The sequence below is a fragment of the Mus pahari genome, chromosome 12 (assembly GCF_900095145.1).
Source record: "Mus pahari chromosome 12, PAHARI_EIJ_v1.1, whole genome shotgun sequence".
NCBI classification, from domain to species: domain Eukaryota; kingdom Metazoa; phylum Chordata; class Mammalia; order Rodentia; family Muridae; genus Mus; species Mus pahari.
In genome coordinates this window covers 62,662,991-62,675,259 of record NC_034601.1, presented here as the reverse complement: position 1 = coordinate 62,675,259, position 12,269 = coordinate 62,662,991, and the positions used below count along the sequence as shown (strand labels likewise).

General features: G+C 38.0%; 1 protein-coding gene across 1 annotated transcript in view; it reads right to left on the bottom strand.

Moving 5' to 3' along the window:
* Gbe1 (1,4-alpha-glucan branching enzyme 1) overlaps positions 1-12,269 on the bottom strand; it is a 231,774-nt gene that overhangs the window by 181,250 nt on the left and 38,255 nt on the right. The window contains exon 2 of the mRNA XM_021209248.2: positions 5,018-5,187. Within this exon, the coding sequence (XP_021064907.1) occupies positions 5,018-5,187 (170 nt within the window). The remainder of the gene's footprint in view (positions 1-5,017; positions 5,188-12,269) is intronic.

The window sequence follows — 12,269 nt, the reverse complement described above, 5'->3', positions numbered from 1 at the left end:
AGTCGGTGCTCTTAACCACTCAGTCATCTCTCCAGCCCACCTTGACAGCTTTTAATCACAATTTCATTTGTATTGATATTCTACTGTAGTTTTTTTTAAAAAAATGAGGTTCATTTATTAAATGCAAGGGTTCTCGCTACCTTAATCATTAAATGAATTTCGATTGATCAAAAAACATTTGGGTAAATGCTATCTCCGGGATTCGGAGAGCATTAAAATTAGACAACACAACCTCACAAAAGGTGGGAGCGCGCGCGCACACACACACACACACACACACACACACACACATACAAATTAACAACAAAAAGGTATTTTTTAAAATATGTACCACATTAATTTTAATTTCACTTCACAATAAACTTTTAAATCATTGTACTTTTAATGGTTAAATGTACTTAACATAAACACCATACTTAAAACATTTTAAAACTAATTATTCAACCACCGCTGGTAGTTTTAATAAATCAACATTTGTAATAACTATAATTTCAGAATGTACCTTTCAGTTTCTTACTGGCATTTTGATATTTATTTTAAAAATATTCTATTTGTAAATATTACAGAGAAAAAAATTTAGTATCATTTTAGTTGAAATTCTTGCGTTACATTTGGGAGTAGGAATGTTATATAAAATTTAACCTGAGTAAAATGGTAAAGTAGGTAAGGTAGCTTGCCACCAAGCCTTTGGACCTAAGTGGTAGAAGTCCCAAACTCAGGGGTAGAAGGAGAGATTCGACTCCTGCAAGATACCTTCTCACCTTCACAAGCATGTACACCCATAACAACATACAAGAAAAATAAATAAATGGGGTGGGGGGACTCTAAACTCCAATACTCCAAATAAATACTCAGAGCATAATAACTGGAAAGAGAAAGAAGCAATAAAATTGACTGCAGGGTAGGCAGAGCAGGAGGGGACATAGAGCTATAAGCCTAGCATGGATGATACCCAGAGCTCAATTCTCAGCACTGAATTAAAAATAAATAAATAAATAAATAAATAAATAAATAAATAAATAAATAAATATTGATGAGAAAATACATGTAAAAGAATGCGAATTGATTCATTCTTATCTCCTTGTACTAAAGTCAAGTCTACATGGATCAAGGAACACCACATAAAACCACAGACACTGAATCTTATAGAGGAGAAAGAGGGGAAAAGCCTCGAAGATATGGGCACAGGGAATAAATTCCTGAACAGAACAGCAATGGCTTGTACTGTAAGATTGAGAATTGACAAATGGGACATCATAAAATTGCAAAGCTTCTCTAAGACAAATGGCACTGTCAATAAGACAAAAAGGCCACCAACAGATTGGGAAAGGATCTTTCCCAATCCTGAATCAGATAGGGGACTAATATCCAGTATATATAAAGAACTCAAGAAGATGGACTCCAGAAAAACAAATATCCCCATTAAAAATTGGGGTATAGAGCTAAACGAAGAATTCTCAACTGAGGAATACCTAAGTGCTGAGAAGCACCTGAAAAATGTTCAACTTCCTTAATCATCAGGGAAATGCAAATCAAAACAACCCTGAGATTCTACCTCACACCACTCAGAATAGCTAAGATCAAAAATTCAGGTGACAGCAGATGGTGGTGAGGATGTGGATAAAGAGGAGCACTCCTCCATTGCTGGTGGGATTGCAAATTGATACAACCACTCTGGAAATCAGTCTGGCGGTTCCTCAGAAAATTGGACATAGTACTAACAGAAAATCCAGCAACTCCTCTCCTGGGTACATACCCAGAAGATGTTCCAACTGGTAATAAGAAGACATGCTCNACTATGTTCATAGCAGCCTTATTTATAATAGCCAGAAGCTGGAAAGAACCCAGATGTCCCTCAACAGAGGAATGGATACAGAAAATGTGGTACATTTACACAATGGAGTACTACTCAGCTATTAAAAACAATGAATTCATGAAATTCTTAAGCAAATGGATGCATCTGGAGGATATCATCCTTAGTGAGGTAACCCAATCACAAAAGAACACACATAGTATGCACTCACTGATAAGCGAAATAAGCCCAGAAACTTAGAATGTCCAAGACACAATTTGCAAAACACAAAGAGGAAGAAGGAAGACCAATGTGTGGATACTTCGCTCCTTCTTAGAATGGGGAACAAAATACCCATGGAAAGGAGTTACAGAGACAAAGTTCAGAGCTGAGACAGAAGGAAAGACCTTCCAGAGACTGCCCCAGCAGGGGATTCATCCCATATACAATCACCAAACCCAGACACTATTGCATATGCCAGAAAGATTTTGCTGACAGGACCCTGACATATCTCTCTTGTGAGGCTATGCCAGTGCCTGGCAAATACAGAAGAGGATGCTCACAGTTATCTACTGAATGGAACACAGGGCCCCCAATGGGGGAGCTAGAGAAAGTACCCAAGGAGCTAAAGGGGTCTGCAACCCTATAGAAGGAACAACAATATGAACTAACCAATACCACCCCCCCCAGAGCTGTGTCTCTAGTTGCATATGTAGCAGAGGATGGCCTCCTCCATCAATGGGAGGAGAGGCCCTTGGTACTGCAAAGATCATATGCCCCAGTATAGGGGAATGTCAGAGCCAGGAAGTGGGAGTGGGTAGGTTGGGGAGCAGGGTGGGAGAAGGGTATAGGGGGCTTTGGGGATAGCATTTGAAATGTAAATGAAGATAATATCTAATTAGATAGATAGATAGATAGATAGATAGATAGATAGATAGATAGATAGATAGATAGATAGATAAATGTTAATAAGAAAATCCAGTACCGCCGGCGTGGTGGTGCAAGCCTTTAATCCCAGCACTTGGGAGGCAGAGGCAGGCGAATATCTGAGTTCAAGGCCAGCCTGGTATACAGAGTGAGTTCCAGGACAGCCAGGACTGCACGGAGAAACCAAAACAAAAAGAAAGAAAATCCAGTACCAAATATAGCTATTGAGAATTAGAAGTGAGGTTAACTAATACTACCGAGATACTGAATTTTACACTAATTTCATTTCCATTAATTGTATTGTTTTATTAAATTTAATATTTAAAACTGTTAAGTCATTTACTGAGAAAAGTTTAACTAAGTTGAAAAAAAATTCCAGGTTTGTGAATCTACTGTTAAACTAGCAATTTTGTTAAATCACAATACGTGCTAAGTATTTCTCATGAAATGTCAGCATCTGAGATCAAACTTGTCATAATCAGGATTCAAAGACATAAAACCCAAGGAGAATAAAGATATCTGTTAATGAGCTTTAAAATCAATATGTTATTTTTATAATACTTTTATACATTAGGCTAAATAAAGTATTATAAAACTCATTAAACTGTTCTGTACATCACACTGAAAATTGTGAGTTATATAAGGACAAGGAATTTTATTTCTCTTAAGACAGTCCAGTCTTAGATGAAACCTAAAACGTCTGCTAAAGTTTTTTTTTCTTTTTAATTTTCAAGACAAGGTCTCATTATATATCCTTGATCTGGAGCTTCCTATGTAGCCCAGGTTGGCCTCAAACTCATAAAGAACTGCGACCTCTGTCTCCTAAATGCTGGACTTCTAAGTCATGCTGTAGGGAGTGAGTAAAGTCTTGAGCTAGTGACATCTTAAGAGACTGTATATTGTTAGAAATGAGCCAGTCATGTCAAGAATGAATGGCTCAGGCCTATGTGAAAATGGCCAGGCCTTTCCCACATGGGAAAAGCTCAGAGCAACTGGCACAGACTTCCTCTGAGTGTCAATGTTGGCAATTAATGCAAGTATAGGTGCTAGCCAACAATAGACCAGTGTGTGTAAGACAGCAACTGCAGCTTCCTCCTGCTGTATGACAGAAGGCCTGGCCTTGAGTTGAACAGGGCAAACATGCTGAATTCCAAGTTGCTGCTGTAGTTGACCCCACTCTATCAGAGCACTTACAACCCACCTGATCCCAGTGTTTCTGTGCATGGATCTATGTCGCTGTCTTTTCTTCATTCCCTCGCCATTCCAGTCGGAGTTCAGAGGCAAGTATCCATAGATCCAGGCAGCCAAGATGACCACATTTGGTTTTGTTCATTTCTTTAAGCTATAACTTATATGCAGAAAAAAACTACTTCCTGTTTATAGTTCTATATAGTTTGATGAATACAGTCACATAATCACCAGTGGTGGTTTGAATAAGAAATGTCCCCAGAGGTTCACGTATTTGAACACTTGGGATGCCAGTTAGCAGTGCTGTCTAAGGAATTATCAGACTTTAAGGATGGAGGAAGTACATCCCTGGGGACAGGTTTTAGAGGTTCATAGCCTCACCCCCACTTAATTCATTCTCTTCCTTCCCCTCTCACTGTAACTCCCATTCTTGCTCTGCTCTGTTCTCTGTCTGTGGTTGAAGGTGCACTCTCCCACCTTCCTACTCCAGACATCTGCTGCAACTCCTCCCCTACAAATAAGGAGTCTCCATCTAGATTTGTGTCTTAGTTAGGCTTCCATTGCTGTGAAGAGACACCATAACCAAGGCAACTCTTATAAAAGCAAGCATTTAATTGAGGCTGTCTTACAGTTCCAGAGGTTCAGTGATGGAGTAATGGAGGTCCCTATTTAGTAGACTGAATGTCTACTTTTACTGAGGACTCAAAAGCAATATAAGACTATAAAGGATCCAAGAGATGTGATACCAGCTAGTGACTGCAAAGGCTCATGAGATTATCTATGCCAAATTTTTTAGCAATATTGTATCCTTTTTGTTAGAATATGACAGCAATATTGAGTAATTTGCAGTCCTCTTTCCAAAACTATTTTTCCCACATTTTTTTATTTTTTGTGCACTGTATTCTAGAAAGATTCATGAATACACATATTATAAGATAGCAAAAGCAATTAGACCACATGAAGTAAAATATTGAGTGAATACTATGACATTCGCTGGGAAGTCTGATAACTATTTGAATCATTAATATTAATATAATTAAACATGCAAATTAAGTCTTCATGACAGAAAAATAAAATATTCATATCCTCAATGCTTTCAAAAATACTTACTGAATTCTCCAGTAAGAAAAACTCCTTCTGCTCCTGGGGCCCATTCTTTGCAGTATATGCCACCATCAGAACATCTGTGGATGCCAAATGACTCATAGCCTCTGGAGAACTTATCAATACCACCTTCATTCTCTCCAATGTCATGCAAAAGCTGGCTAAACTTCTTATACCTTTGAAAAAGTACAAAAGGAAGAAAAGAGGTTAGAAATTTTGCCTTCCAAGAAAAAGAAAGTAACACAGTCGAATCAGCAAGAAAATAAAATTACTCTCCACCAGAGAAAATTCCTGCCATAGGGCAGAGGCTTTGGCAGACATCTGGTCACTTTGTCACAGCTACTCAACTGTGTCTCTGAAGCATGGAAGAGGCCACAAATAATGTGTAATGAAAGGCTTGTTTGTTTCCAGTAACTGTGTATTTACAAATATGGGAGATGACAGGTTGAATTTAACCTATGGGCTGTAATTTGTCTATTCTTACTCTAAATCATCTGACCATTGAAAGAACAGTACAATGTCAAATCCCAAAAGCCAGTAGGCATAAAGTGAAACTGATGATCCCCAAACTAGATAGGCACAGCAAGCATATGGCTGCTCCTGACCCTCCTCTAGTTCCTCGGGATTCCAGAGTCATTCCTGATGCATTTAAAATAAATACATCCAACAACAAAGCAAACCCCTCTACTTGTTTTCACTAATTCATCTTTACATCTGATGCAAAGTTGAAAAAAGAAAACAGAAAAATAAGGAACAAACCACAAAGTAGACTGTCTTAGCTCGGGGTTACAAATGTTGTAATGAAACACGTGACCAATAGCAACTCAGGGAGGGAGGGGTTTATTTGCCTTCCAAATCACTGTCCATCACTGAGGGAAATCAGGCAGGCCCTCAAACAGAGTAGGAACTAGAGATAGGAGCTGATGCTGAGGCCATGGGAGAGCTTGCTCACCCTCATAGAACTCAAGACCACCAGCCCAGGAAGACCCCTCCCACAATGGGCTGAGTCCTCCCCACATCAATCACTAATTAAGAAAATGCCCTGTAGGCTTGCCTACAGCCCATCATACAAAGTCCTTTACTCAACTGTGGCTCCTTCATCTTGATGACTCTATCTTGTGTCAAATTGATATAAAGCTAGCCAGCACACTGATTTTTCATGTGAAAAGTACAGGTGCCAGAACTGTACTTTTCTCTTCAGTATCTCCTCTAAATATAGGGCATGGAGAAATAATAAAATCCCAGAAAGATAATATGAAACTACAAAAAATACACAAGGCAATATACAAAATCTGGGAAGCTAACTAACAACAAACAACAACAACAAAAAGTGAACATAGTTTAACAGACAGAATCTGTATAAATTTCACCTTAAACAGTAAGTGAATTTAAAATTGGGCCCAACAAAATGTGAACTACAGTATTATATAGCAATAACAGAATTCAAATAAAACTAAAGACCTAAAGAACAAAATGTTGACAGATAAATGGCTCAATGAGAAAAATCTGTCTGCTACCAAACCAACTGCCCTGAGTTTGATCCCTGGAACCTATGTGATGAAAGGAGAGAGTCAACTACTGTCAGATGTGTTAATGCCTGTACACACAAGCAAAATGTAAAAAATGAAAAGAAAAAGAAGAAAGAAGAGTGTAATCAGAAAATAATTGACGAATTACAATAGCCAAATTTATAATTTGAAAAGAGGGTAACTGTTTGGATTTCTGTGTGGTTTTCGGGAGTTGTAGGTTTTCCTTTGCAAGGTTCCTTGCCAAATCTTGCCATGCAAAAGGAACAGCATGACACAGTTCCTGCCCCTAGAGCAGAGCTATCAGGGTGTGGGCCTCCACCAATGTTGACAGTTGCTAGGTGTAAGGCTTGTTTCTATAATGTATGTATTTTCCTTTATGTTCCTGTTTTGGAAGTATTCCCCCCCCCATCAAAGTTAATAATGCCATAATTAGAAACAGCAAATGTCTGGGTGGCAAGTGTGTATCTGATGTTCCTCAGCAAGGTGGTGAACAATGTGACCTTCAGGACAGCCATTAGGTTGTGGGAAAGAACTCTGAAAACCTGAGTTCAAAAATTTATAATTTCTCACCTATGTAAAAATATAAAAATGCAATGTAAATTGTATGATGGGATTCATGGACCTAAAATAACAAAGGCACCTGAACTAATGAGCCATCTTGTCAGATAGATACAAAGGCAGGCAAAAATTTGAGTTCAAAGTCAGCCAGTGACTCAACAAACTTAGGTCCAGGAGTGGTGGAAATGGTGCTTTCAGAGCCAGATCCCATCCACCTTGATTAGGGAGTACTCAGACTAAGGTAGACCAGTGCCAACTTGAAGGAACCTGAGCTACTGGTTGGGTGGGGTTCCTTCATCCCTGAATCCTGCCTGTCCAAGTCACTCGCAGTGTTGTTGGAACAGATGTTGTATGCTACTCACCAGTGATCCTAAGATACTGGGTATGCTAGAGCGCCTAGGGAACGGAGGGAGAGTCCTCTGGTGACCATGGGACTGTGTGACGAGTTTGCACCCAAGGTAACCCGGCGATGGCAGTTTACTAGAAGGAACCCAAGCCACTTCAGATCCACTTCTTTACATGCATTTTATTTCACGGGGACCCTTTTTAGATTCAATTTGTCTTTAAGGAAACTCTAATTCAGGGCAAATGCCATTAAGGAATTATCAGACAATAAATTAACTAAACAATAAGAAACAACCAACAAAAGGAATCAGGATTTAGAGCAAAAATATATTTATTAATTAATTAATTAATTATCATACTATAAAGAAAAATAGTAACTTATTTTTAAAGACACACATGTTCAGAGGATAAATGCATATAATTATTTTACTGTCAATCTATATTTGAAGGATTAAAAACAGTCTTAGATTTAAGTTCTTTTTCTTTTTTCTTTTTTTTTAATCATTCTTATAAATTTGCTAAGACTCTGTTCCAGTGCTCCATTTGGAAAAGTTTCGATGGAAACTGGATTATAGCACTCTATTACTTTCACCAAATAGTTTGCCTCCCCTCAAGGTCAGCCCCTTAGCTTCTGATGCAGGAAGGTACATTCCACTTTGAAATCACTAAGGCTCAGAAAAGGAAGTGCCTGGAGGCACAGCAAGCTCATCATGCCTATGACCTCTCAGGCTACTGTTGGCTCCCTTAATATCTTTTCTATGAATTTATAGGATGCTTAAAAACTAGGTCAAATTTTGGTAACCAAAATTATATTATGATGTTAATATAGGACCACACATTTTGAACAGACATGAAAAATTATTGTAAATACTATCGGATGCAGCCTATATCAATTAACCTTTTTTACAAAAAAGAAAAAAATAGGTCACAGAGACATACATTATTCAAGGTCAGGAAAATAAAACCAATAGGATGTATCACTGTCGGTCCCAAGTGGTATCTTCAATAACATCTCAAACTAAAATCATCTGTCCCTAAGAGGACAGTGCCTATGTTTTACTCCTATGGTTATTCATCTTGCAATTAGAAGTAACTACACAGGCTAACAGCCAGCAGCTTCATCTTTAGAAATAATCAGTCCAGGTTTATTATTTTGGCCTCTGTATGTGACCTTGAATAAGCCACTTACAGTTCTCTCCTCTTCTCTCCCTACCCCTGTTCAATGCAGAGAAACCTCATAGGTCATGGGAGATCAATGAAGGCACAGTGGGATCCTTCCCACAGCAGGTACTCAGTAGGTGCTGGCTGTAGCTTTTCTCCAAATGGAAATGGCAGTACATCACTATTCTTTTAAAGAGAGCAACTTCCTTTCATTTGTAACACTTGTTTAAACTTTAATGTACATACATGTTAATTAGGAAACATTTATGTTTTGCTCCCAGATTCCAAATGTCTCTGAGAATCTATTCCATAAAAATACAGTCAGGTAAGCACGTTCTCAGTATTCCAGACTGACTGACTGTAATAAAAAAACTCCGAGTTAAAAACAAAATTGATTGAATGAATTAAACCCATAGAGAGGCTACTCTAAGGAAATAAAAGGAAATAGGAACACAAGGGTGGGGTGTGTGGGTGGGGGCGGGGAACAGGCTAAAATTTGTTCTCCTCGAAGACAACTTACACCAGATCCTACGTAGGTATTGATACTCAAATTTCAGAGAAGGTTCTGAATACCACGGATGTACCTTAGAGAAGAGTTCATGACCTAAATGAAAATTTAGAACCCATGCTCAAGTCCTTATAAGTGAGCAAAAAAATAAATGAAACTCTCAGGGGAAGTTCCTTCCTCAGCAGCTCAGTTTATGAGATTTTACTCTGTTTTCTGTTTTCTGCTTCCTAGAGGAAATTATCTACCCAGGGAAGAGCTCAAGAGGACATATGAGATGTGGAATAGTTGGAGGGTACACTGGGAGGGGGGATAAAACATGGAATGTAAAAAAATAAATTAATTAATTAATTTTTAAAAAAAAGAATGATTTCTAATAGGTAACGGGAAGAGACTGAAGAGAAACACAGTAAAGTCTGGACAAAAGTGCATTGAGTCAACCAATAAATTGATTCAGAATTGTGTGTTGATTTGAATGAAAATGGCCTGCATAAACTCTTATGTTTGAATGGACCCCAGTTGGCAGAACTGTTTGGGAAGGACTAGGAGGTGTGGCCTTGTTGGAGATGTACCTTGGGAGCAGGCTGTGAGGCTTCTAAGGCCTTGGGACCCTCCCCGGGCTCCCTTTGTCTCCTCTTGCGCTAGATGCCTGACACATACTACTTCAGCTCTGCAGTCATGTTCACTAACCCTCTGAAACTCTAAGCTCAAAATAACTTTTCTATAATTTGTCTTGGTCATAGTATCTTCTCACAGCAACATTAAAAAATAATTAATATAGATGTTTAGCAGAAATTTTCTTTTTACGGGGCAAATATCCACAATACACAAAAGTATGCACATTTTGAGCTTGACGGCTAAGCACTTAAGACCTTAGAATGAGTATTTTATCTCCTTCAATCAAACACTAATATTTAACAATAATGAAGCCCCAATACATCAGCTTCCACAATGCTGGAATTATACGGATAAACCACCACAGTTAGCAGAGAAATGCTTACGGGTAATAATTACAAGGGTGATTTTTGTTACTATGGGCCTATAAATTAATGAAATCTTTATTAAACTAAAACTGTTGAAAGCACTGGAATTCTGTTATATAAAAGTGATAATTGAAAAATGATTAAAACTGGCTTTATGGTGCATGTTGGCAAGAGTAAGCATCATGTTACTCTAACAAAAGACCTGGAACAGGTAACTTTATAAAGAGAAAGCTATAAGCAGATTATCTATGAGTGGATGTCTATAATTGGATATAACTGGTATATTATACCCTACAAAGCCAGGCTACATTGCAGAAGAGCAGGTGAAAAGACTGTAAAAGTCAGATATTGGAGAAAAGAACAGTAAAAAAAACTATCTTTTGGATGTGACTTCCTGTTGCAACCATGAGCACATAGTAGGGTTAGACCTGTGCAACTCCAGCACAGACAACATTCAAAGTAAAAACAGGAAGGGGAATAGTCATGAAGAAAAGGATTCACCAGAAGAGGAAGAAGAATAAGAGAGAGTTGGGGAAGGGGGGAGGTAAAATTGATCATAAAACATTCTTTATATGTATCAATTGTCAAAAATTACTTTTAACTAAATTAAATCAAAATGTCTGTAAAGGGAAAAATGTATGTAGCTCACAGTTGTAGAGTTTCAAGTCTAAGGCTAGACAGTTCTATTAGTTCATCCTCTAAGAAAACTGGCATAGTGTGGTAGAGCACATGTACAAAATAGTTACATTTCAAATGGTGAGAGATAACAGAGTCCCAAATTTATAAAATGTCATGCTCACAAGGACAAAAATCACTGCTCACAGGGCTCCACATTCTATCTTCCCATATTTATAAGGACATAAACAATATCCAAACCATACAAATGTGGTTTCTTATTTTTCAATGGAATTCCTTGTGTTTGAGTGTCTCTCATCATGATAAATGCATGAATTTTTAACATTTTATTTCAATTTCAGGAATGTTTCCCATCTTCAGCCATAAGATACGCTCTTGGCTTTTACCTGGAAATGGCAGAATTGGAACCATGTCAGCAGAGGTGACGAGCAAGTAGAGCCACCCCCACTTTCTCACACACTTGGTGAGCATCTCTGCCATAGCCACTCTGAGCAGAGATGTATGTATGGCTGGAAACAGCAAAGGAGAAAGCAAAGCATGGGAATGAGCTAGGTAATGTGCTGACAGAGGTAAGGGATGGCTCACCGAGTAAAGGGATCACTGTGCACATTTACCGGCCTGAGTTCGCCTCCCTATAACGAACATAGGGCTAGTCATGCAGTGTGTTTATGTAATCCAAGAGGCCCTAAGGAGAAGTGGGAAACGATGGTAGAGTAATCCCAGTCAGCTCACTTGACAGCTGGCCTCAAATACTTAGGGACAAATGAGAGACCCCGTTTAACACAAAATCGAGGTAAAGAAAGATGCCCAAGGCTACTCTGAGACCTATACACATGACCTGTGACAGGTATGTGTGACACAATCACAGGCAGAGCACTTATACATATACTTACAGATAGTGTACATACACATATTTTAAAATATTTTTTTAAAAAAGAGAACTGGTAAGAAGGTAAGTTTTACAAAGACGGGGCAAAAGTATCTGTTCTATAATCTAATGTATTACAAATACCTAAAAATATTGGGACACGGTAAAGACTCAGTTTGGAGCTTTAATGAGTACCTATTCTTTGCCAGGATGTATATAAGCAATGTTGATAGAATAACATTAGAATCCAGACCAGGAATATGCCCAAATTTTAATGTAAACCCTACACCTTCACATCATAAATACTTTGAGATGATGCCACAAAAAACTATTTGTTAAATAACCAATGGTAATATACCTAAATAATTATTTCCATGAAATAACTAATAAACACAGTTGGTGATAATTATTTTCAAGAATATTGCTACATTTGAAGTTAATGCAGAAAAAAACAATACTATATTAAGGTCTAAAATAGAATTTACTGACTATACAAGATCATCTGCAGATGAGTCTGTGGTATATCTCATTTTCCTTCAAGGAAAAAGTCAAGAAGATGAAAGAAAGAAAGAAAGAAAGAAAGAAAGAAAGAAAGAAAGAAAGAAAGAAAGAAAGAAAGAAAGAAAGAAAGAAAGAAAAGGGGGAGGGGGGAAGAGGGAGATGGAGAAGGAGA